Source organism: Toxotes jaculatrix, chromosome 22 (assembly GCF_017976425.1).
Source record: "Toxotes jaculatrix isolate fToxJac2 chromosome 22, fToxJac2.pri, whole genome shotgun sequence".
In the NCBI taxonomy this organism is placed as follows: domain Eukaryota; kingdom Metazoa; phylum Chordata; class Actinopteri; family Toxotidae; genus Toxotes; species Toxotes jaculatrix.
This window is the reverse complement of record NC_054415.1, coordinates 7,611,206-7,638,931: the sequence shown is the minus strand read 5'-3', so window position 1 is coordinate 7,638,931 and position 27,726 is coordinate 7,611,206. Positions and strand designations below refer to the sequence as shown.

Here is a 27,726-nt window from a genome sequence, read left to right as displayed (position 1 = left end):
TTCTGAGCATCCCAAACCTGCTCAGCAAAATCATACACGCATATTGTTTGTATATGTTTGTAATACTGTGGAAAAAACATCCGATTTGACTCTTAGTAGAAAATTAAAAATAGCAGACTGAATGTGATGCTGTGAAATATTAATTTGTTGCCCCTAAGATAAACACAAAATATTGATTTTTGACTTGTTCTGGCCTAGCTAACAAAAAGCAAAGTTTCCCACAGGAGTCTGTTGAAATTAAAAATACCCTGGTTTTGTGTATCAGAGTACAGTCATGTTTGAATTCCCTTTTTTCCCCAAATAAATATAAATCTCCCTCTGAAACTTCCATTTTGCCATCTGTCAACAGTTAAGGCAGCCAAATATAAATGAAAGATACAAAGTCAATATGGCTAACGTCATAACAGGCTGACAAAAATACGTGTTACACGTTCAACTGTGCTTCCCAGCAACAGCTACCGTGAGCATGTATTTGAGTTATGCAAACAGGGTATAGTATGTCTGCTGTTTATTTTTGGCATAGAGAGCAGTGCAGAGCTATTATTTCAGCCGGGGTCAAAAGAACATCAGCACATCAACAGCAAAGGAGATCTTTTCTTATAATGGAAATCAATAAAAGCTGTGTTCAAACTTTACAAATTCTTTTGTTATCATCCTGGGACTGCTTCACTCTTTCAACACATAAAGACCTCTCTCTCTGAAATTACATGAGACTGATGAAGGTGAACAATATTAGTACAGACAATTTTTTATTTTGTTAGTGACCCTAGGTTAAGTCTGTTTCCCCTTCTCAGTTATAAGTACAACTTTTCCATCAATGCTGTGCTTCAGATTAAGACAGCTCCACACACTCCCCCCTCTGGCAGCTGCCCAGTTTAACCACAGTCTCCTACTGCTGGCTGCTGGATGATCCCAGTGGAGCTAATGAGAGTTACATTCCTTGCTCAAGGGCACAGGGGGAGTGTCAGTCAATCACTTTCTCCACGCAGATTTTCCTCGTCTGTGATGGCATTTTTAAAGTGTGACAAGCCCTGACCTTTACATCTCCACTTTAACTTCTTGGTGACCCTGTAGCAGCTGTCACAGTTTGCAGCAACGTGCTTCCTTTGTGGCTGGAGTCTTTTTTAAAAGCGTGATGCTGGTGGGTCCTGCTGGCACACTTGGCACAGAGTTTAATAGCCAACAGAGCAGGAAAACAAAGGCACAACCTTGAAAGTGAGATGTTTTTGTCAAATTCTGATTTTTGTCTGCTATTTTAAAAAAAATGTCACAGTGCACTTTGTTGTTTCCCTGTGTCTTGAAATGAAGAAACAAGCAGGCAGCTTGTTGACAGGAATGGAAACAGGGTCCTACAGACAGAAAGTGCATAGTTCCAACAGATGGGTGGAGCGGTCAGTACACTGTGAGAAAAACACAAAATTTACTTTGTATGAAGTGTAACAGTAGGGATTTTAGACATGATTCATCTGTGTATTAGAATGGACAAAGTGACTTCTGACTGAAAACACACTTGCGGTGTGCATTTATTTTTTAGAGGCTGGATCACACGCGGGCTGCACACACAGTCCACAGTCACACCTACAGTATATTCAAAGGATCCTTTATTTTTAAATAGCTTTTTTGTTTCTTATGTGGACATTAGATGAGCTCAACTATTAAGTTTGTTAAAACAGGCCACTGCTGGCTATGTTTAGCCAAGTGCCTTTGCCATGGTAACCCACCCTCTGTGAAGGTTTATTTAAAGTGCACTGTAGCATGTTCATTTCAGCAAAAATTAAGAGAAAAAGTTGGAAAAGTTTCAGATTTTTCCATATTTTACGTTCAAACTGAACTAAATGATGCTTTGGTTTGCTGCCAAATCTGCAGCGTTAAGCAGCCAAAGCAGACATCCATCAGTGTTTAGATTCTGGCTGGTGATATTTTCAAAGTCTGGCTGTAGAATCGATGCAAATGCAACAATGCAGCAATCAAACCAGAAGTAACAATAAATTAAATGTGGCAGTATTTTTTGGTTAAAGGAAAATCATTTTGTCTTATGATTTCCCGTGGAGAGGGCAATGAAGACACAGACCGAAGACGGCTGACTGGATAATGCATCCACATGTAAATGCTGCAGTAAAATGTGCAGGCAGATGTGTTGTTGTGTAGCAGCGATGTGAAAAATAAAATGAAAACATGATACAGGAAGTACCCAAATGTGCAATGTAATTATTTGATGATGCATATTGTAGTACAGTAGTAGACAGTAGTACAATAGACCACGTATGTGCCCGGTTTACTTGTTTGCACTTAATTTTCCAGACACTGGTTGATTCTGTACCGTACAGGTGGTCATGTGTGGCTCAGCTGGTTCTGCATCGTAATGACCTTGCCAAGGTTAGGAGTTCCATTCAGAGGGGCTACATGCACAGAAAATGTATGCAATTACTTTGCCACAAGGCACTTTGGATGAAAGCATTGTCTGAATGGCATATACTATACATTATAGGAGACCATTGTGCCCTTTTACTGATGTAAAGGGCAGATGTGGAGAAGGAGAGTGAGAAGGACAAGCAGTCAGGGACAGGAGAGAAAGAAAAGGGAAAGGATAGAATTAGAAGAGATGTAGGAGAAAGCAATTGTGGCAAAATTAAAGAAAACTAAACATTAAACATGGATTTACAAGAAAAGCATGTCCCTTTTTGACCATTCACCATCAAATACTGGATGTCAACTAATCTAAATTAGTATTTAAAAAAGCAAAACCATGGCCAGATCTATCATTTTCCTAAAGTATTTGGCTTTTGATTTACCTATTCCACAATCTCCACAGCTCACAGTGCCCTCATGATGCAGAAACAGAAGCTCTTCATATTGTTTCAGTGGCAGCAAACTGGAGAAAAGTGTCAGCCAAATGGTTAATGTGTGCAATGCAAAGACAGAGAACCCAACGGAGATCACGAACGTTGGATGTAAGGAATGACGCGCAGAGAGAGACAGGTAGAGAGACAGTTCGTAACTGGGTTACTCTGGCCTCACATCTCTCCACTGCAGATGAATATTAATAAGTAGTTATTAATATCTGCTGCCTGCACTGTGTGTGTGAATATGTGGGTATGCGAGGTCGGCATGGAGGCGCAGTGTGAACAAGCCTTCCTCCTCCTCTTGCTTCTCCTCCTTCTCCTCCTCTTCCACACAACCTGTATCTCCATCACTTTTTGCTCTTCTTTCCTCCTCCTCATGCTCACTCTGACTTTTCTCTTTGTTTTCTCTTCTTCTTTCCTATCTGTCTATCTCACTCACCTCACCCCTGCATTCCTTCTTCCAGTCTCTCACAGCTCCTTATGTTTCAGGGAGGGATCCTGATGCCATTGCTGGCATTGGTTTTGTCGTAAATCAAAGCAGAGTGACTTCATTTTCAGCTGTTTGTCGGCTATTTGAACATGTCCTGCATTAGAATTATCTAAAGAAGAAAATGCATCAGTCATTTTTGTGCAATAAAGTGAAGTGTAATTGTCAAATTCTATTATCCAGTAACAGCAGTGGCATCCCGCTCTGTTATACTAAGCTGCTTCTGCTAAGAACTGACTGTGAAATCAGTATTGCTGCAGATGCAACATTAAAGAGACCTCTCCTCCCTCTTTCCCATGGCACTTAGCAGTCAGATCCAGCCAATCAGAATCGTGCACATGCTTATTCATGTAACCGAAAAGTCCAACTGCTTACTCAACAGCTGTGAAGAAGCAACTCCTGTTGCCTGAAAATGACATAAACACATTTGTACAAACAATGTGTGAAGATGAGTTGTAGTTTTATGTAGTTGTAGTTTCATGATGAGGAATAATGAAAAAGTCAACAATGACTTGAAGCACGAGCCATGAGTGCCTCTTCAAATTAAATCAAATTTCAAAATCAAACCTGAAAAAACCAGAGTTTGATCTCGATAATATTTTTGGTTTGGTTCAAGTATTGTATTTTCTCTTGGCAAGAAAAATCATCTGGAGAGAAATTCACACTTTGCCCTGTCATGAAAAAAACATAAGACACTGTTGGATTTGGCTCAGACTATTCAACTAGCCAGCCAAAGGGCTGATTTGACTCAACTTCCAAAGTATTAAACAGCTTAAAACCATGCAGTCTTATCTTTAGCTCAAAGTTAGCCCTCTGAGGATTTACTATAATATGTCATTGTTATAACAATTGTCATTTGAATAGGACTACATGACAATTAACTATATTTCATAGTCCCTGTGAGCTGTCTTGATTAATTTCCTGAAGTTCCAACATTTTTCTGAAAAACTGACTTTCAGAGGATTTTTTTTTAAAAGCAGTGAATCACACTGTGTAAAAATTCGGGAACAAATGGCATGAGCTGCATACAAATCAAAGACACAAAACATGTAACTACAGAAGGCAATATAAATGCAAGCATTTGAACTCTAGTTACACCATTTGATTTTGTGTGGGGGTACATTTGATCAGTTCCGCTTAACCAACCACCTTGATTTTTTTAAATCTTTATTTATTATTTGCTTGACAGAAAGTTACAAATTTGTACATATGAGTCTCATTCTTTTACCCTACGCTTCAAAGCCCTGCAGTCAGTTCTCCATGGCCTCCTGGGAGCAGGAAGACACCAACCAATCAGTGCCTTAGAACCATGATTGACAGCTTGAGAAGCTGGGCCCTGTGGTAATAAACTAGAAAGTCCAGATGACAGTAAGCAATGTGCCGTTCATACATACGTATTCCCTTGGTATGTTGCCGTCATGTCTATCTCATGTGTGGAAGAGTGTGCACATACACACACACACACTTTCTCATTTCCCCTCCACTTCACTTTCCACTTCAGATGGAACGTTACAGTTTAATGAATAAATCCATATACGATAGGGTTTTTATGGTGAGGGCTCACTGAAATGAAAAGTACAACATCAGCAAGGCGGTTATTGCAAAAAAAACAATGCTGAGCAGCACAAGCACCTGTAGATATGTTGATGTTAAAAGTAAACATGTCCAGCTGTGACATCTTTTTGTTGACAGGGCAAAATGGGACCAACAACCTCAATCGTAACAGGCAGAGATGTGTTCACTGCTCCGTAGTATTCAGATAAATGAGAAGCACTTTATTTCCAATGTACAGAAAATGAACATGAATTCCCCTTGACAATAGGCTGTCTGTCCATTAACAGTAAATACTCTGTACAGTGTGATAGGTTTTCAATCTGTTTGGTCGTCATGTTTGTTTATCCAGAATCTTTAGTCCGATCATGTGATTTGCCACTTCATGTGTTTTCCTTGCAAACTGCACACACGTCGTACTCGTGCGGTGTAGGTTTTGTGTGTGTACGCACACTTCTGTGTGATCACATACTGTAATCATCAGTTTGTGGGGTCATAGATCAAGGGGGGCAGGTGTGTGTGAGTTTGTGTGTGTGTGTGTGTCTTGTCTTTCAACGGGAGCAGGTGTATATGTACGCTTGTATGTGAGCTCGTATGTCTGTGCATGTGTGTGCATCAAGGGGAGCAGGTGTGTCTGAGTGGTGTGCTCACTCGACCAGATAATGGGCACATATGGACGGGGTGAGAGAGAGAAAAATGAGACACACACAAACACACACTCACAAAGGACATGTAGCCTACGAAATTCATGCACACGTGTATACAACTGACACAGAAGCACTCACTTTCCTTTTGGGTTTGTGAATATACTATACGCATGTGTATGTGTGTGTGTGAGTGTGAGTATGAGTGAGTGGATGACACATAAATTGGATAAAAATAGTATTAAGCTTACAACCGGTATTTATGATGACAGTGATAATGACGGTTAAGCATGATGGGATGTCATCCAAGCCCTGAAAAACATCGAAGCAGTGGCAATCACAGTTTTTATGCCAAAAATAAGACTTCACCTCCATTATACTGTTTTATGTTAAAAATCAGAGTCTAAAAATGGTTGAGAAAGGCAGTGAGGAAGCAACGGTCTCGTGGATCAGATTGGTGATGGACTAGCAGCTCTTTTCAGTTATATAGATGGTGGAGAGCAGGAGAGAGAGAGAATAATTGTCAGCTATTTGAAAATGACAGAGAGCGAAGTGATGGAAGAAAGAGTGAGAAGCAGCGAAGCAAGAGAGATAGAGAAAAATGGAGAGATGAGGAGGGGTAGATTGATGGAGGAAAGGAGGGAGGGTGCGCTGCTGAAAATGAACTTGTCCGCTGCTGGAGAGCCAATGGAGGGAGTGACAGCTATATAGATTAGGGAGAAAAGAGGGAGAAGAAGGAGGGAGAAAAGGAAGGGAGGTGGTGTTAGGGCGAGGGAGGGTGACTGTTAATAGGTAGGGGAGGATGAAGAGGAGATAGATATAGGTGGGAGAGAGAGGAGGAGATTGAAAGGAGGAGGGGAGGTGAGATGGATGAAGGATTTCGCATTGATGAGGATGAGGAAGAGAGGAAGAGGGGGACAGAGGAGATGCAGAACTTGCAGGGAGGAGGAGGAAAAAGAGGTACAGTAGCAAAAGGAGGTCATCTTTCAAAAGAAATGACAATTCAGCTGGGATAGCAGATGACTGGACTGTTGTGTGTATGTGTGTGAGTGTGTGTCTGTGTGTGTGTGTGTGTGAGTGTGTGTGTCTTTTGGGATCTAAACGTGCTGGAAAAAGACCATTGGTCAGGCCCAGTTTTCAGGACCTCGGTGAGGCTGTTAATAAGATTTCTATTTTTTTTTTCTTTCTTTTTTTTGGCCTGAGAATTAGAGCTGCTGTAAGGTGTGTTTGCGTGTGCCTCTGCATGTGTGTCTCTCCCATTAATTAGTGTCTGATCAGGTGTCATCATCAGTTAATTGACTGATAATTACATCATCACTGTCCACCCAAATAGATCTCTGCTAGAATGAGCAGAGGAGAAGGAAAAGCAGATGGAGGGAGAGAGTGAGAGATGAGACAGACATGAGTGATGGCAAAGAGAAAAGGAGGAAGGGCGCACAGAGGAGATGACATGAGAGACTAATTTAGGGTGGGATAATGTGATTGGTCCTGATCTTTGTCTGTTATCTCACTGAGCCAATTAAAGGAGCAGAGCAACTTCAGACTTTGGAAGTCAGGATGAGTTTTTGCAGCAATAATTCGTGCTGGACCTGTATTTTGTTGGCAAGCAATATTAGATCAGTTTGTAGAATACCATTTTGTGTGTGTGCGTGTGTGCATGTGTGCGTGTGTGTGTGTGTGTGTAGCAATGACATTTTACGGCAGAGTGCTTAGAGTTGCAGCGATAGCATCTCTCTCTCCAGTCTTTATCATTAAGCAGATAACGGCTCCACTGACTTGAGCTTGTATCACAGCTCATTACAGTCTGCAGCTCAGTTCACACTGAAGTTCGGCTCAGTTAGGTTCATTTCGAGTTCAGTTAGAGTGAATGCTGACTGTCTCCACAGCGTGTGAACTGAGGTATAAAGTCTCATAAAACATTTCGCTCCATCCCTGTGCTTCACTGGTGCATTTACTGTTTTATGCTTGTACCAACATGAATATATGTTTTTGTTTTAGCATATACCAACAGTACTTTTACAGTCATTAACTGCAGTGTAACTAGTTTAGCCATTTACTGCAGTGCTTTAAAAATAATGATGTATATGGTAATACTGTATTTTACTGTTAGACCTTTATGTTTAATGTAGTACTAATAACATGATTGAAGTAGAGCTCCAACCCTTGACTGTAGTACTTGAACAGCCACTGATTGACTTAAGAACTGTGGAGACCTTTGTCTGTATTAAAACCACTGATTGAATTGATGGTAATATTAAGAGGGAATTAATATTAAATATTTTCACCCGTAAAGTCACATGATGGACAGATAAATTATTGGATTAAGTTTGGATGAATAAGCACCCCAGCCCTCTACTCATCTTCCCTCTCTTCCTCTTTTTGTTTGATAGATTTTAAACTCATCTTCTAGTTTCCTCCGCTTTTCCTTGTCTGTTTTTGTTTCTACCTCCTTTATCCCCTCCGTTGGTCTGTCCATCCTCTCACAATCCCTTTCCCTCCTCATATATCCACCTCCCTCACTCCCTCCCTTCTTCCTCCATCCCCTTCTTCTTCATCCTTTCCTTTTCTTCCTCTATCCCTTCATCCTTCCCTTCTCCTCCTCCCTCTTGCCTTCAGTCAGAATCATATTTCCAAAGCTTTTTTTCTCCCCTGCAGAATAAAGAGCTGCTAATGGAATTATGGTCACTCTCTCTCTCAGAACACAGTCCTTCATACGACACACACACTCGCACGCAAGCACACACACGACATGACTGTGCATATGCATGTGACAGGACAGACACACTGAGAGCTGCGGTCAGACAGACAGATTAGTGAGCTCAGTGTTATTAAAGTTTTACTCTCCTCTAATCCTCACACATTCACTCATGCAGCACACACACACACACATAAACACACACTCTCAGTGGGATACACCCTGTGAGAGGGGCAGGCAGTGTGAGATAAAGTGATCACGCAGCAGTACAATATGCTGAAAGTGATTATGTGTGTGTTTGTGTAAGTGTATGTTTGTGAAAGATAGTGAGCGAAAGAGAGAGATGATGATGTGCAACAGCCGTCAGGAAGCAGATATTAACTCACACTGGAGTCAACGGTGAGAGAGGATGAGGAAGACATTTTCCAGTATGGAAAGTCACGTGGGACTGTTGACTTCTAGGTTTCCTGCTTTTAAATATCACAGAAAACCTCTAAAATCAGCCCCAGAGTTTTGAGAAAATGAGGAAAATGTAGTTCCAGCCAAGTAATGAGATGAAAGATATGCTCCAAATTGAAACCACAGTGGTATTTCCCATAAGGCACAGCTGCATCTGATACCAAGTGACTTCACTGCTGGTGAATGTACAGAACACCTACTTGGGCATTATCACTCTATTCAAAGCACACTGCTCCTAAATATTTGCAGACACGTCTTGTGTTCTTGTTTAGTTGGTGCATTTGTTTTAGGATTACCTTTAAGGCATTCCAGTTTTATTTTAGCTGTAATAAAAATAATACAATTTATTTATTTAACACTTATCCAGACAAATATTGCAAGAGGGTTCACATAAAACAGGAAAAAACAAATTACAGGGATAAAACCAACAAACCACAAGATCAATAAAACAAACCATAACATAAAATTCTTAAATAATGAGTGTATTATCCATCATTAAGAATCAGGTATAAAGCTAAAAATAAATTTAATGAAAGGTCGTTTAATGAAAATGTGCAGGTCGGTGAGAAAAGGCTCAGTTCCCTCCTCTGTTTTACCTGCTCTCATGATCAGCACGCATGCTCCGGCGTGACTGCACAGGTGGGCTGGTACCTGCATTGTTACAGCTCCTAATCACAGTCACGTTTGTCTGTTGTCTTGCTGGACTGTTTGGGTGGACTGGTCCATGATGGTTAGTTTGCTGCGCGGACTGGAGGTGGGTGGTGTTAGCGGAACGCTATCCTCCGCCAAAAGTGGAGGAATGCGCTTCGTGGTTAAATCTGAGATGTTAAATCTGCTCTGTTTACACGCCGTGTGGTGTTAGCTGTTTGTTGTATCGCTGCTGGAGCCGTGCGTCTGCTCACGGGGCTAAGCTCGCGCCATAGCTAACATTATTAAGATCACCTTTGCTCTTCCTACTTAAATAACTTAAAATGTCTGTTGACAACAAGGTCTATGCTACTGTTTTTATTATTTATCATATTTATTTTCTTTAATGAATAATCAATACTCCTTATACTTGGAAATGATCATTTTCAGCACCTTGTTTCGTGAACCAATCAAATTGTGGCAAGTGCACCTGCTGATAAATATCTTGCAGTAAGCAGCAAGCAGTGTTAGAGAGGGGAGGTCAGAGGTCAGGTGTGCTGTGTAACACACACACATTGTGAGCCATGTGGTTGCTGAGCAAGTGTGTTTTTGACTTAAATCACACCAGACTTTAGATTATATTAATTTGGGAGGGACACGTCGCAGTATGAACACCTTCATGTGACTATAAACACACGTGAGGACGGAGGCTTCCTGCATGTTGTATGTGTATATGTATGTGCGATACAGGATCTGATGTAATGTTCCCTCAGGCCATCAGGCGTTGTGAGTTCATATGCTGAAACTTAAGGCTCTGAAGTGAGAGCAATGGGATTTCAGCGGATATTGTAACCGTCCTATAATCGTACTAAGCATACGGGATAAGTCTATTTCTCTCAGCCTCCTCTCGCTAACCCCTGCACATCTCTTTCTCACCTTTTCGTCTTTCTCTCTCTCTTTCTGTTTCCTTATCTGTGTTGTAACACATGGTTGGATTAACCCTACAGGAGCTCTTTTTTTTTTATTACCCCTAAAGTAGCTTTGTGCTTTATGGGATTTGTGAACTTCACATTGGGAATTACCTTCAGTCAGATGTGATTTCATTTGAAATCAGCATATTGACATGCTGCTCAAAGCGCTGATAATATTACTGTATGCATATAGCTGTCACTGCCAAGACGGAGGTTTCTGTGTCCACTGGGGGCTACCTTAACTAAAAAAATGTATTGACTCAGATAATTGTGCCTTTCAAGCAAAAGTGTCAATAAGAAAACTTAAATGATTTTTAACTTATTTTGATATTTAAAACAAAATCTGTTCTGTTATGTTGAAATTGTTTTATATCATCAGTACCTGAGACTTGTTAGTTTCAGAAATATTTTGTAGTTTCCCTGAAGCAGCGTCCTTGCTCTCCATTATCAGGCACATCTTAAATTTCATGTGTGCTTGCATGATTACCTTGTCTTGTTGACACAGAGTACCACAAGTGTGCGTTGTCTTAAATCAGAAAATGGTAGGCCACATCATTTCACAGTGTGTGTAATCTAGTGCAGGGTGAGAGCATTTGTGGAATCCCTGCTGAGATGTCAGAGGGAAAGAGGGGCTGAGGGGATATATCTGGCTAAGAATACAGTATGGATAATCCGCTCTCTCTTACTTTTACTCACTTAGTCTTATTTCTACAATTTGTCTGGGTGATACAACTGTAATCTCACTGAGATTATTGTAATTCTGTCTGTCATTTCTCTCTAACATTCCTCTTTTCTTTTATTCTACTTAGTGCATTTGTTGTCTGAGTTGTCGCGCACTGAGTAATTGTTCACTCTGGGATCTCTGTCATAATAACATTTTCTGAGATTTCTAGACTTCTGTGTGTGTGAATGCTTGCATTTGGTTTGTGAAAAAATTAGTATTTTTTTCCACTTCTAAAAGTTGCACAGTAGGGAAATTAAATGTTTAAACTGCTTTCCTGATGCTTTGAAATTTGGACAAGGGTCTGATCACAACATCTAAAATGGTTTTGGTAGCTTTGTAAAATCTTTAAAAAAAAACTGCCTCTATAGTCTGAAAAAGAAAAACAGGAAGTGTGGGACAAAAGGATCAAATGCTTGGTGTGTCAGATTTATTTTAAAGCTGTGATAAAAAAAAAAAAATACAATGATAAGGGGGTTTGATATAAAATGAGCCTTTTTTATTTATAGCACAAAGAATATTCACTGCATCAGCCAGTAGTTGCTGGTCTGATGGGTGGTGTGTTGTGTGTTGACACAAAGTGAATGGACAGCATAACGTGCACAATATGCTGAGGAACTAAACAGCATACAGTTAGCTCTGTTGTACTTGCTTGACAGATGGGAGTATATTAGTCATCGGTCTATTCTACAGGGAGAGTCTTCGGTGTCTGAAAAATATACAGGGCTCACTAACTGATGTGTCAACAATTCAAGCCTCCAAAGTCAACCACTACCAGACTGTAGAAAATTGAAACACTTCAAGGAACCATGGGTGATATATTAAATCAACAAGTGAATCACTTACTCACTAAAGAAAGTGATTTAGGGGCTGACAGTGAACCCGTGTGTGGTTTGCTAACTTTTTTCTCCTTTTTCTCCTCCTCGTGTCTCCACTCCAGGCTCCGACTATTCTCCCCCTCCCCCCCTGCCTCGACCTCCTCCCCCCGGCCTGACAAACGAGCACAGTGGCGGTGGTAGCCACGGTGACCATGGTGGAGGAGGGGGAGGGGTCAACCACGGGGTGGGCGTGGTGGGCCTGGCTCCGGAGCACATCCCCACACCGGGGGCGGCCCTGAGCTGGCAGGCGGCCATTGACGCTGCGCGGCAAGCGAAGATGATGGGCAACGCCGCATCGGGTGGAGGGTCGGGGCTTGGGTCGGGAGGGGGCGGGCCCATCTCCACGGCCAGCTCCACGCAAAGGAAGAGACAGCACTATAGCTCTAAGCCCAAGAAACAGACGACGACGACAGCCACAAGGCCGCCTCGGGCCCTACTCTGTCTCACGCTCAAGAACCCCATACGCAGGGCCTGCATCAGCATCGTAGAGTGGAAGTATCCTTTAACTAACCATGAATGGAGGTTTGTTTTTATGCTGCAAGGAGGCATAGCACTTTATAGACATGTCATGTTTTCAAAGGTTGACAGGTGACATTGTTGGATCGCCTGACGGAAACTATAATGGCAGGATGAAAGGATGGAGGATGTAAACATTCTGAGAATGCATCGCACTTCCTCTTTTGTTTAATATCCGTCTTTCCTTTCTTCTGCTCATTCTTCCCTTTTTCTTTTAATCAATCTTTTCTCTCCTGTGTCTCACTCAGCAGGATTCACTGCTCTCCACTCATTTTAATCCTTTCTCCCCTTCCTCTCTGTGTCCTTCTCCCTCTTTCTCTTTTTCTCCACTCACTCTTTCATCCACCCTTTTTGTTTTCTCACAGGAGGATAAAACAAATAGTCATTTTCATCCCTCCTTCACACCTCGCCCCAGCATATCTCTCTCCCCCTAGCTCTTTCTAACTGCATTCATCCTCTCTCCCCCAGGTCCATCCATGCCTCTGTCACTCCTTCGCTCCCTTCATCCTCCACCTTAGAGGCTGTCCCACCATTTATTATCCGTCTCTCCCTCCCTGTGTCCATCCAAATCCCATTATTCCTGCTGTTCCTCCACCCGTCCTTCCATTCTACCCTTCCTCTCCTCTGGAGTTTTATTTTTCTTTTTTTAAGCTGCCGAACATAATGACTTGGTTTTCCCTCAGGGTGAGAGAGAGGGAGAAAGGGAGGGAGACAGAAATGGTCGGTGTCACAGTCAAAGTGATCTATAATGGGAGAGGGTCCATATGAACTCAGCAAGAGCACAGTCACAGAATGTCCTGAAAGGGAGAGTGAAGAAGAGGAAGAGGAGGGGTCTGGTAAATGAGAAGGGCAGGGATGTGGGCAGGACATGGATGTCGACAGGAGGGATGATGAAGCGGAGTAGCTAAGGAGGGAGGGAGGGAGTCAACGAGGGATCGAGGGGAGGATGAGAAAGGTAAACAAAAAAATTACAGAGGAGGGGGAGGGCAAATAATGAGTAAGGGAGGGGACGTGGAGGTGGAGAGGATGGGGGGATCATCAGGGAAGAGAGGGGAGAAGCAGAAGGCAGAGAAGATGAGTTAGAAGAAGTGCATACGCTTGAGTGTATGTTTGTGTTGCATAAGGGAATTACAGATTAAAAGAATTTTTCTACTGGACGTCCACTCTGTCTTTGCAGCTACCACATTTTCACAGCACTAGAAATAATTATCTATGAGAAGCAAGTTTTTTTTAAATTATCCGTTGATAAATGATGCCATAATTCTTGGTGATATTCTAATGGACCTGAAGTTTTATCAAAGATCTGCAAAATGACTGATCGTATTCAGTCTTGCATTTGTTTTCATGGTTTTGATTTGTCTAATGTGAAAATCCAGATCATACCCAAATGACTCAATCCAGATCAGATCACTCAAACAACAGACCTTTTTTCCTAAAAAAAAAAAGAAAGAAAAAGAAAAAAGCTGTGAGTAATCTCCCTCTGTGCTGTAAAGCGGTGGATACAGACAGTCTTCCTGCTGGTCGCCTTTTGTATTTATAATTATCAATAGTCAAAATGTCAGTAGCCCACCTCAGACTGCACTGTCCAGCTGTTCTAATGCTGAAAAAGAACTGAAAACGAATGGAGAAAAGCATGCATAAATCCCCAGGGTCGTTGGAACAATCTCAGCCAGTGACTGATGAGCGTTCAGATCATTACCCACAATTCCCAGCATCATTCTTTTAAACAGCTCGGAAGGGTGGGATGGAAGAGACAGAGAGACAGAGCGACAGAGAGAGAGAGAAGGGTGAGGAGATGAGATGAGATGAGAGTAAGAAAGAAGAGGCACATTAAAGTGGGCTCTTAGGGAAGATGAGAGTTAAGAAAAAAAGAAAACAGGATGGAGTCTAAGCCTAAAAAAAAATGATGGAAGGAGCAGAGCAGTAGCAAAATTACAGTAGATTTTGTCCTCCACTTGTTTAAAAAAAAATCCCATCAAACTGTCAGTCAGTCTGCCTGCTTGTCCATCTAACCATTCTACTTTGGGATGTCCTTCATAAGTGCAGTGTGAGCCTGTTTAAATGCAGCATGTGTTTGAACATTAGTCTGTGGGTGACTTTGTACACTGTATGCATTCGTTGTGTGTGTGTGTGTGTAGTTTTGCATCCATGTGTTGTTTGTGTTCCACAGGCTTTAAATATATGTGTGTATATATATGTCTTTGTGTATGTGTGTGTGTGTGTGCGTCCTGTATTTTGCGAGTACCACTGTCTCCAGAGATAGCAGATCCAAAATCTTCCTCTCTTCCTCCTCTGTTACCATGACAACAGCTACTGCTCTCAACAGGTCGATGGGGCCTGTCTGAGCTCACACATACACATAAAACACACGCTTAGATTAGAGAACACACATCCTTACACGCAGATGATAAAGGACACACACACACACAAACACATAGAGACAGCACTGTCACATGCTGTGTAATTACAGCATTCAAGCATTACCTGCACACTGGCAAGGTCAGGGTGAGAGACAAGGAGAGAGCAGGGGCTGTTGTACATCTAACTATGATATTCTCCATATGAAATCACTCTAAGTTGTAGTTTTAGAAGGTGGCATTGACTGCATTTACACACTCACATACACGGGCTTATTCCTGGCTAACAGGTTATGTATTGCATCAGGTGACAGGAGGGGTCACACTATTTGTATGCATTTTCAACTCAATCAGGAAAACGGATAAATATTCAGCATAACACAGCAGACTGTTGAGCTCGCTCTCCCAGATTATATCCATATATCCCAGGTTTCTTATTTGGCTTTGTCCAGATAAGAGATTATCTGTTATTGTGAGCAGCATGAGCCAATTGCTGAATGCAGGCACTCATAGAAAATAGCATTCTGGTGTGTATGTGGATGCAGTCCCAGTGTGACAGTTTGTCCTAAGCGCATACAGTTAGCTTGTTAAAATGCTAAATGCACGTTTAAATTCCAAAATGCCTCAGACAGTAGCACCCTGCTGAATACTACATCTTGAGAGCTGTGAAACCTGCTGAGTTAACTATAATGATTTCAATTTTATGTTATTTATTGCTGTTTTTTTGTGTAGCTGTCAGTCAGTACACTTATAACAAGTATTTCTTTGCTCCTAAGCTGTGAAAGATGGATATTTGCTATTGTCATGCTGATTAATGTTCATTATTAATAGATTTTGTGTTTGGTTTAATTCTTTGTTCAGACCTCACGATTTTCCTCCAAGTGTTGTTTCGCTCGCAGCAGCAGAGCAGACAGTAGATTTATTATCATGTTGATGGAAGCGGACCTCAAGGGTTTCTTAAATTATGGGTCAGGAACCCAGAATGAGTCACAGGCCTGTTTTTCTGTGGGTGCCCGCATGTCTGGAGTGTGTTTTAATGAGCCCCCAGTACAAGGGTGAGTGATTAACTTTGATGCATTTTGGTCCCAGGCTGAATGAGCTGAATGATCTTGTGGCTAGTGATGTGCAAGGGTCAGTCCTTAATCCAAACATAAACAAAGTATTAGCCCCAATGTAAAAAGCTTAAGAATCTTTTTCTCCCTCTCGCTCTTCCTCTGTCTGCAGGGCTATTCCCAAAACAGTAGCTAAATCTCTAAAATCGATAGCAGGTCTTTTTCTAACAGGGTCACACAACAACAAGATTGCTAGTGTGATTATAGGTAGTACAAAATTGTTAAAGTTGTTGTCATTAAGTTCACTTCTTATTGGAACTGAAGCTTGGATATTTATTTGTTAAGACACTTCCTTCACTCTTCAGCCAGTGGCTTAGGGATTTGAGAACAAAACATTTCAGAGTTTTTGTCCATTTATAAATGTAATGATGTTCATATTGTTGTCTTTTAGCGGGCATAAAAATCTTCCTGGATTTCAGTGGGTAGCCAGGCTCAAACTGACTAAAGCTAAAGCAACAGATGTAAATTCTTGCTTTCTTCTAAATGTAAATAAATGGATAGATTTTTTTTTTGTATTTTTTTTCCATGTTTCTTCCAGTTTGGTCACTTTCTCAAGTACTGCTGATCACTGTCTTTCGGCCTTAGTGTTTAGACTGTTTACCACCATTGGTGTTGTTTCCTGCTATTTTCCCACAGTGAGAAGTTTTTAAAGTTTTAGTATATGCAGATCCAGTGTCCTCTGCACATGTACCCTATCCAACCATTGAAAGTTAATATAGCATAGCAACAGGGGCATGATCCTTTATTGGCTTTACCACCTGCGAAACCTGCCACTTGTGTTGGATAGAAAGTCCAGGAAAGTCAGTTTCAGCGGGGCAAATAATTATAGCTTGTTCTGAGGCTTGAAAAGCCTTTGTTCGTGGTGTGATGTTGAACATGAATGTCAGCTAAAAATGTATGAGTTTGCTTGTGGTTCGTCGTCTGGATTTCAGGCTCTGAAAGCACAACTCATCGGTAAGTTTCTGTTTATGTTACACTGCAAGGCCTGGAGTCTAGACTAATTTGACATGCAGCCAGGAGGGAAGGAATTGAAATAAGGACTAAAGGAAGGAAGGAAAGAAAGGAATAAGATGAGCAGAGGTAGAGCAAAAGGAGGTAGACGGAGGTGACAGCAGTGGCAGTTTGTAATTGTGTTGATGAAAACCAGAGCTCCTCTATCTCTCCTTCACATTCTCTCTCTCACTCTCCATCCTCTCTCACTTTGTATCTCTCCTTCTCTCTCTCTCTCTCTCTGAGGCCAAAAATAATGAGGTCACTCCCCTCTCAAGGACCGTTCCAAATAAAAACCCTCTGTGTCTCTCCTCTCTCTCATTCCATCTCGCTCTCACTCTTTCTCTGTCCACATCCCGTTTTCCACGCGACAGGCCTGCTCCTCGCTGCACCCATATTAGGACATGCACTGCCTATCTCTAAACCTCCCCCCCTGCACACACAAAGAGGTTCCTAAGTGATCCAATATGTCTTATTGTTAACGAAAAGGCAAACTCAACAGCTTTGATCTCTCTCTTTGTGTACACTGGTTGTGCACTCTGCTACGTGTGTGTATATATACATATATATACCTCTGCTTATGTGAGGATGTATTAGCTTGTTTAAAAATACCTCTTTGTTAAAATAACAGGACTGATATGGAGACTTTTTTCTGTTCAGTAAGGTCATAGTGTGCTGTGTACCAGAGGTTTTCATGGATCATATGTGAACCTGACATGTAGATTTGTATTTTAAAAAAGGGCCATGATCCAAAGTAGACCCGAGGGCAGTTAGAGTCGATCCAAGATGGGGTCGCCCAGGACAGACTCAAACGGAGAAAGAACAAAAAATAGACTCAGAGTCAAAAAGAGTAGCAGTTCACAAGGTCCACCTCACCTCAGAAATTTATTTTACAATCTACAATAATGATTGATGATGATGATGATGATGCACCTCACACAGACCCAAGATCAACGTCAACAGAATGGGACCCAATTAGACTGAATATTATTTGACCCTGTCCTCAGTCAAACATCAGTTAAGAGGAACGAAGCAGTCCTGGGATGATCTGTACTCTATGAATGTCTCTACACCATACACTGTTCTGGTGTGTATATTCCTTAATCCTCCTCTCAGACCATTTGAGATCATCATCCTGATGACCATTTTCGCCAACTGTGTGGCCTTAGCCGTCTACATCCCCTTCCCCGAGGACGACTCGAACGCCACCAACTCCAACCTGGTGAGTACTCTACCATATTTTAACTGCTTTACTGTTTAATACACTTGCTTGTTTTTTGGTCCCTTAGTTGCTGGTTTAAGTAACGTCTTGGCTCATCGGCTATTTTATTTCCAGTACTGAAAGACAGTGTCTCTTGGTTTTTGTTGCTGTGGTCTGACACCTGGGTTTCCCCTGTAAATGAATTATTTTGAGTCACATGTTACGTGTTCTGAGCAGCATGTCATTTGCACATTTCCAGCTGATTCCACTTTGTGTGTGATCTGCTGCCACGTGTCTAACAGGCAGGAGTAGGAGATGCTGTATGATGTTGTGACTGTTTCATGAAGGTGGAAGACAAGAAGGGTGGAGTGAAAAGAGTGAAAGGCGAAGACAGTTCTCTTATCATTGACTGTTTGGTTACAACAGGGTCGATGATAAGGACGTTCAACTTTAGACCCTGAAGAAAATGGAGTGTTTCGGTTATTTTGACTGAGGACTCTTGAGCTGTATCAGATAGAGCCATGTGAGTTGGTTTGATCAAAGGTAAAGCATCATTCTCCCGTGGGAAAAAGAATATTTTTGGCTGAGGAGAAAATAGCTGTTACGATTGAGAAATTCTGAGCTCTTTTGGTGAACTGACTTGACTTGTTTTCATTGGGTAAAGATGTTGAGCTTGTGGTTGCCAAAATGTCATCTAGTCTAATATACTAAATGTACTATAATTTAATAATATTTCAAAGTAAAACAAAAATGTCTTACAAAAACGAAGACATCTGTTGCGTCAAAACTCACTTTTTCAAACTAGTTCGGGCCAAACTTTTTATCTAATTACCTAAACCTGGCTGCTCACTAGGGTGTGAGTGTGTGCAAATTACTGTTGCTCTGTGTTTATATAAGTCAGTATGATTATATATGTCTGTTCAATTTATCTATGTTTCTATGTATATGTGTGTGTGTGTTTGTATGTGTCAGCTTGTAGTTGTATGCCAGTGTGATAGTGTGAGGAGGACACTAATCCCTCTGAGGCCATGTAACATCTTTTTTTTTCTCTTTCTTTCTTAGAATGATTGACTTATTCTTGAGAGCTCATGCTGTGCTGTGGTTTTCATACAGTATTGTTTGTTGTGTGTGGACTCTGCCATGTTCCCGTTCATGTCAATATGTCCATGCATGGTCTAACTGCTGATTTAGAGAACTGCATTAGTGTTAGTGTTGAGCTTTGCAGTCACATAATCCAGATATGATGTCTCTTTTGTCCTATTATATATCTATTCATAAAGTTACTTATTCATAAAGCTCACAGGACGTTTGTGAGTGGAGAAACATTTGTTTTCCTTTGTTTACTGTTTATCTATCTGTTTTCGCCTATAATTATTTATGAGGTGTATATCATTTATATATATGAGGCGTATATGAGTCAGTGGAAGAGTAAATAGGACTGAGGGAGGACAGCTGTTTGCATTTTCAATCTGTGTCCATCACCCATTCTCCCTCTCTCTCTCTCTTTTTTATCTCTCTGTAGGAGGCATACATACAGCAAATACATTACTTTTTAGTAATACCAGAGCCAATGTAAGGCTTTACAGATGAAGTCTCAGTTTTCACATTACAGTTACTAATTAAACAATTTCAGGAGTTCTTTAATTTCTCTAAGCTCTCCATTTGTTTAATGTCTATTGTATTATTTTTAAATTATTAATTATTATTTGAAAATTACACACAACTCAGACAGTGAGAACTTAAAATACACCTTCAGATTTATCTTGAAAGATTTAACTCCCAAGAGAAGTAGTCCCCATAAAAAGCAGGTAGCACAGAATAATATACAAAACAACACAAGAATAATGAATATTAGATTAAATATATTTTTTACATTTTCTTTCATATAACTAAGGTAAATCATTGCATTAAAAATGCTTAGTGTGTAATTTATTTTCTCACTGGACAGTAGTCTTACTGTCTCTCAGTGCCCGTCAACACCATGAGGAGAATTTTAATGCTCCCCTTTTTTCCGTTTTGAAACAGTATACAGCATCTATGCAGACACACACACACTTGCCTGAAAAGCTTGGCCTCCTAATGGAACCTATTTTCAGGTCCTCTATTCTTTCAGGGTTATTTTGGACCCTACTGGTGACCCCCCGCCCCCCGGCCCCCCAGTTAATGAAAAGATACAAGACATGCACACACAGACACACACAAACTTACTCACTACCACCACAGCTGTGGTCAATTACTTTTATGACCTACTGACAGACAGGAAGCAGTGTGCAGATGCACCAGAGGCTTAACTATACGGTTGAACCTTGCATCTCTGCGTGTGTGAGAGTTAATTTGTACAGTTTTTGTGTATGTGTGTGGTATTAACTAGTATAAAAGTAAAGACTAATAGTATCTGTGGGGAAAGAAGATGAAATGCTGCCCAACTGTCTGACTAATTAACAATACTGATGCATGAGCCTGAGTCTGAGCTGGTTGAGATCAGATACAGTGGTTGCCAAATGCGTGATCCCACAAAAAAAAGCATGGTGTAGTCCTCCATAATTAATCACAGCATGTAAAAAGGCGTGCATACATGCATTGCAAGATTAAATATTGCCTGGGCGCCATGCAGCCCAAAAATATGAAATTAATGATTGCTCAAGATAATGTATTTTATGATAAATGTAATAAGCTTCATACCTCCGCTGGAGTAGCTCTTAACTGGAATACATCCCACTCTAACATTCAGTTTCAACTTGAAGTACTTTGGCAGCCTCGTAATGTGTCCAGTGATCTCATTGTAAATGTTTTTGATGAATGTGCTCATACAGTATATGTCTCAAAACTAACACTCTGTTAAGTGCCTTGTTATGTAGCAAACACGAGTCTGAATCAAGACATCGCTTTTAAAAACAGTGCCTTTGTTTGACATGGCCAGAAGTGCATCTTAACTCTCTTTACATTGTGTTTACAATGTGCATTCACTTTGACAATCGACCTTATTCGGTTCCTTCATTGTGTTTGCAAGGCAGTAATTAAACACAGGACTGCCGGAATCCATATTACTTCTCATTGGTTAATTTGACAGAGTGTCTGTTGTGATTCTCATTGTATTCACATTTTAGTCATTTAGATGATGGGTTTATCCAGAGCTGTATACAGGGACTGTTTTGCTTATGGATACTCAACCAGAGAAAATGAGTCTTCATGCCCATTTGGGGCATGAATGAACCTGTCACCTTATTGTCTTACCAGTAGAAACCCTGCAGATTGTCTGAACATTGCCTTTACACTAACATATGGTATTTCTTACAGTGTCATTGCAGCATTGCAGTGCTACAAACTGTGAGGTACCTCTCTCATTAAATATGTGCATTTGAGCCTCTGGGGGCTTTTAAATACTCCCAGCATCAAAACTCTTTTAATCCATCTCACTGTGAACCCCTTGTGTTATTTCACACATTTGTGTCATCCTCCCCCCTTGTTGAGTATTGTTGTCATTTGTTTTCTCTTTGTCATTTGGGGTGACACATTCTGCTTTGCCCCCTTGTGGTTTTGTTTTGCTCACCCACGCAGTTTTTTTTTTCTTTCCTTGCTGCTAGTTTTTATCGTTTGCAAATAAACTACAGGTTTATGCAAAGTTTTATCTTTTCATGAAGTATGAGCTCAGAACAGCTGCATCAGTGTCTTGACAATGCTCTGTAGAGAGGCTCTTGACCCTATGTGTGATCGAGCCTGAGTTTTAGAATCAATATGGCACCCCCTCGCCAGATTTGCACAAGTCTTTCTTATGTAATACCAGAGATCTGTTTTATTGCTTCCAGTACAAGATTTCTATTTCTGTCTGTATCCCATAATGTGCTGCTCTGTCTCCTTGACGACATGCCCAATAATAGCAGCAGGAGAGGTTGTCATGGATATGGTAACCGTAGTGATGCTCCTCATCTGTCCTTGGTTACAGAGGAAAGAAGGGTAGGAACCAAAGTGTGAGAGTCTCTTCTCTCAGGAAGGAAATGTGTGCTGCACGGGTTCATTTGCAGGAACATTTTTAGATAAAAAAATGGTCAAACTGGCTGACTTTTCTATAACCAGAATGTGAAGCTTGAGTGAGAAACTTCTCTTCGCTCCTTTTTTTTTCCAGTCTCTTTTTTCCAACTTTTCCCTTCATTCCTCCATTTAATCAGTTCGATATGGATGCTTTCAGATCGACAGAATAATGTTGTCATAACCAATTAGCTAATCAATACACCTGATTAGACTCTGACTGATGGAGCGGCATGAGCACACACACACTTTAGACACCGAACTCCAACGATAATGAAGCTTCATAGGATTCATAGTGACTGAGGTCTGAGTTACTCTCAGGGTGATACTGTGTGTGTGTGTGTGTGCATGTGTATATGTGCATGTGCATTCAGGTCTAGCTAGTTTATTTAACTTGTATATCATATTTGTATGTTTGGATAGTGTTAGCCATGTTTACTCATCATTCATGAATGTATGTTTACCTGAGTTCATGGTTTTCCATGGTCACTCATTTGTGTGTGATGAGGTGTGTGCATGTGTGTGTGTGTGTGTGTATCAGCGGGAGGTGACAGTGTGAGATGAATTAGCTGCTGGCTCTGCAGTAGGTGTTTCAAACGAGCACCTTTAAGTCAGTGAATCACCTCTTGGAGGGTAATGGACCTTACACCTACTCGCTCTCTGTGTATTATCTTCTTTTATACACACAACAGCACTGCTGATTTGTTTTGAAACGTTTAAAACAGCCTATGTTTGTGTTTCCTGTCTCTGTGACTCTGACTATATTCTACCACAAAACTTATTAGTGAGGAGGTCAGGGTAGAGAGGTGGTGGTACAAAGCATGTCATTTTGTAGTTGATGAATTTGCTTGGAGTGTTCCTTTGTCTTCATGGTTTAGGTTTACTAACTCACCAGGAGTAAAACCTTTCAGGGACAGGTGTATTTTTACTACAGTCAGCACACAGGTGGTTTTCATTATGTGGCTTCTAAAATCAAGGGCTGTAAATCAGTTATGATATACAGCCACATTAAATCTACATTAATTCAGTGTTGTAAAACAATAAAACACTTTTTTTTCCTTTTTTTGTTCACATTTTACCTCAGAACTGACCTCTGTGTTTCACTTTGGATGCATTATGTTGAATTTAGTTCTTTATCCATATATTGCTCCAAATATTGCCTGGTGTCTGTTCTTGTGTCTCCACATGTCGTCCTGCCACTTTTTTCCTCTCCCGGTCTTTTCTGCTGTAGAGGATCAAGTTAACATGCTGTTCCTTTGGGTGCTACTCTGCTGGTTGCTAGGAGTGTCTATTTATAGATGGAGAGGAACGATCAGCATCTATCTGTACGTTCACTTATCTAAACAATGTTGGCCTGTGTTTTCTTGCAGTAACGGTGGTGTGTGAGTGTGAGTGTGTGTGTGTGTGTGTGTGTGTGTGTGTGTGTGTGTGCACCTCTGAATAGACACAGTGGAATGCAGCCACTCACGATGCATCCGGATAAGGATGTAGATGTGTGTGTATGGTTGTGTGTCTGGTGGTATATGTGGGTGTGTGAAGAGCTACAGTGGAATTTGATGCATTTATTAGTATATTACATTTACCAGTAGCTGTGAGTGTGTGTGCATATGCAATGTATATATAAACAGAGATTAGTATGATTCACTGCAGTATTTTACCAGCTTTTATACACATCTGTAGGCCCTTCTACACAGATGGGAAACTTAAAATCTCTTGCAGGTTTTCTTCAGTACAACAGGTTCCAACTATGCTGTAGCCTGGGGAGTCATTATTTGGAAATTATAAATGCTGTTCCCCTTTTCAGCTCCCAGAGGAAACAAGGAATACCCCAGTTACCATTTGTGCCAGAGACATGGGTGCTTTCCAACTCCAGAGTTGCTACTTCAGACTGCTGTTTGGTTTCTGCTCCATTATACTGATTCTTTAGTGCTGCAGAACTTTAGTGTAATTGAAAGTAAACCTTAACCAATCTGCATGGCAAGGTGTCTTTTTGTGTAAACAGTTTCTCTGCTGTACCAGCACATCTCTCTCAGTACGTCTTATTCTTCTCTTCTGTTTTAAGTCTATCCGTTGAGGTAAATTTTATTAAAATGTTTGAAATGGCACAAAAAAATAAAATGGGAATCAGGAATGTCTCCATCAACAGGGTTTAATTGAATACAAAAGCCTTGAATTTATTTGTATTGGGCAGGCTGTAATTATTCTTTTGTGCTGGTCACATTTATGCTTTTATTGACTGGAGAAAACAAAGAAATGGAATTGCCAGCATTCTAATACATGAGCTAACACACATGTGGCCACATGGAAGAGATAATGGAGGAGATAATGGACTGTGGTTGGTACATCACAGGAAACATAAAGCCACTTTTGAATTGTGCACTTCAACAACTATTAGTTTTGTTGAAGCGATCACGTCAGCTTGTGTTGTTATTTATTTGGACACATTTTGCAGTTGTCATTCACCAGTTTAAAGTCAACACATTATAATGAGCATAAAAATACTTTTATTGAAACTGAAGCTTTTCTGTCACTCACTCTATTATTCTGTCTTGCTTTTTTTTTTTTTTAAAGAACTTCATTGGCATGGCTATGAAACAGAAACTATGATTAAAGCGTAACATTTTCTTAACTGCTTTGGCGATATTACTGTATAACTGTTTTACTTTGAAAATATATGATAAGCAAGAGTTTATGTATTTCTCACTGTCTCAGTCTGTCTCTCCCTTCCTTTCTTTCTCAGTTTTTCCTCTTCTTTTCCTAGCTCTTCTCCTCCACCTCTAATAAAAGTGAAAGATAAAGACTCTAAATGATGGCAGCTGTGGCACCACATTCATTACAACGCCATTTCCTCTTCCCTCTCTCCTCCTCCCTTGCTTTTTAATAGTCCCATTTTGGTGATAAAGATAGGGAGATTTCCACACAAACCTCCTGACCTCTCCCTCTTTCTTCTCTTTGTCTTCTTTCTTTCTTCACATACATTTTTCTATTTTGAAAGAGAGGAAAAGAGTAACCATGAATGTACTTATGGTTTTGTGTGTCTAGCTTCTGCCAGTCTAAACTTAAAAGAGCATATCAGTATTTTTAGGTTTTTGTGAGAATGCTGTCCATATATCCCATGATTCCTGAACAGATTCCTGGAAATTGTCCCATCTTACGCCCCCTGTTTACTGCAAACCTGCACACCATACCACTGTGATTTTGAGGCTCTGTTTGCATATATTTGTGTCTGTGTGTGTGCATTTTTGTGTGGGAGGAAATGTATAGGCTTTTTGGATGTACAATATATGCATGTGGATTTGTGTGATGCCGCATTAGTAGTTAACACAACAGTGACTTGGCAAACAAGTCATCTTAAATCAGGTCAAATGAGCCTTAGGAAACTAAAATAAAGTTTCCTTAATGCTGACGCCGAGGCAAGAATTATCAGCATTACATAGCTGTCTGAAAGAGGCTTGTAATGCCGAGGTGAATTTTTTTGATCATTTGTATGAAGCTCCAGATGTGCCTGTGGTAGAGGCGAGAGAGACGGCGAGGGAGAGAAAGAAGAGAAAGAGATAGAGCAGGATATTTTTACTGAGCTAAAAGTGTCCACCTCTGCCTCACATCGACCCACATTACAGCTCCCACAGAGCACACAGAGAGAAAGAGAGAGTAATGTCTCTGTCCATCACTGAAACTCAGAAGTTCTCAGGGCAGCCATACCACAGGGAGCGGTGTCAGTGTTAATGTCCCCATTTCAATCAGAAACATTCACATCATAGTTTGCTTTTAATGGTAAGTGCGGTCGACTTAAGCTCAGTGACTCTGTTCAAGGCAAGCTTTTCTGCCCAATCAGAAAGCTAAATGCAGCAGTAACCGTGCACATGGCAAAATACAGATGACATCACAGAAATGGTGAACTGATAGCCCATGAATCAGGATTAAGTTGAATAATGAATGAGCGAGCAGTGCCAAGTTTTAAATTCAGTTTTGAGTTTAGATTTAGTAAACCCCATGGGAGAATTTGCATTGTGTGAATGTGTACAGAGGGAACAGGGAGAGGGATATGAAGCTTAATTCACTAGATTCATCTTCGGTTGTTATGCCCAGATACAGATTCGTTGAGTTTTCAACTACGTGGAGGCATCGTTTACATTATACTACTGATACTAAAAGGCCTTTTCCTCTTCTTTATTTTCTCCTCTCTTGGTGACAGCATGGTTAGTGTTCACCCTGTGGACTTTGTATTGGAAAATTAGAGTTTTATATGTATCACCCCATCACTGGCATCCCAGTATTAGACACACGCACAATAAATGGCATATACAGCAAACATTAGCGCCATGGCAACAAAGGTAATGGAGGTGCACAGTAGATCTCTGAGCAAATTAGGGTGGCAAACAGGTGTAATGTGTACTCTGTGTGTGTGTCTTTATCATTCCAGACTAATATTTGACCAGCCATAAAAGCCCGGTGTGACATCACCAGAGGAGTAAAACAAACTACACACCAGCTACTTTCAGCTGAAAGACCTCCATCAGTCGGCCTCCACTGAACCTAATGCAAAACCTGTCAGTTTATTTCTCCAGTACTAAAAACTAAAAAAACTACTGAGCTGCAAAAATTGACATTTACAAGCAGCAGGAAGAAACTGATTTGTCAATAATAGACCCATAGCATTTTTCTTTTCAACTCCACTGATGTACAGCATTAAACTGTTGTTGCTATAACGTCCGGCAGTCACGCTGCTCGTTTTGGAAGCCTCCTGGTTGCCCTGAGATCAGAGACAATAAGCACAATATCTGAAATCCCATCCAGTGCAGAGGCCTCTGCTCACTCGCTCACTGAATTACTAGGTGGTGCTATGTTGCAGTGTGTACAGGTTCTGTCAGGGAGAACTAGCAGTCATGATGGTGAGGTATTCACTGACATTTAGCCATCTGGTCTGGGATCTGGCAGCCACACACAAGCTTTCTCTCTCTGTTCCTGTCCCCCTCTGTCTCCCTCTTATATACACACAGACACACAAGGTGATGGTTTACGTAGATGTACACACTCTGGGTTGCAACTCTGGCTCTTGATAAGGTGTGTCACCGTAATGCAGAACACTGTTGTGTGTGTGTGTATCTGCATGCTTGCTTGTGTGGTTTGTGTGTTTTGCCTGCATCATCAAAGGGCTGGGTTCCCATAGAAACAGATGTTTCCGTTTTCTTCCTTGGTGGCAGCATGTGACAGACTGTGTGTGTGTGTGTGTGTGTGTGTGTGTGTGATATACACTGGAAGTATTAACATAAGGACACATGCTTTTTAATTAAACACAGTAATGAGGTGAATCCAGTTAAAGGCCCTTATCCCTTATTGATCTCCCTCATTAAATGTATAGCAACCACAAAGGAGGAGATGTAGATAAAGAGAAGCACATAAAGGATTTTTAAGCTTTAGGATAATTGAGATGTGGATTGTGGAAAAAGGGCTGCAGCTCAATATGGGAAAGAAGTTCCTTATATTTTGTACATTCACCATTTAGGTCTGCTTAACATGCAGTCAGCAGCTCCAGCATTTGTTTTATTTTTGCAGTGACTCATCTACAGTGTAATAGTGAATTTGCATCAAAAGATGAATATCACTTAGCTTTTGCTTCTGGGTCTTTATCGTTCATTGTTGAGAGG

General features: G+C 40.9%; 1 protein-coding gene across 2 annotated transcripts in view; it reads left to right on the top strand.

The window, feature by feature from the left end:
- cacna1c (calcium channel, voltage-dependent, L type, alpha 1C subunit) overlaps positions 1-27,726 on the top strand; it is a 173,738-nt gene that overhangs the window by 41,019 nt on the left and 104,993 nt on the right. For both annotated transcript variants that reach the window (XM_041029878.1, XM_041029877.1), the window contains exons 2-3: positions 11,939-12,371; positions 17,968-18,073. In XM_041029878.1, coding sequence (XP_040885812.1) covers positions 11,939-12,371; positions 17,968-18,073 — 539 coding nt within the window. The remainder of the gene's footprint in view (positions 1-11,938; positions 12,372-17,967; positions 18,074-27,726) is intronic.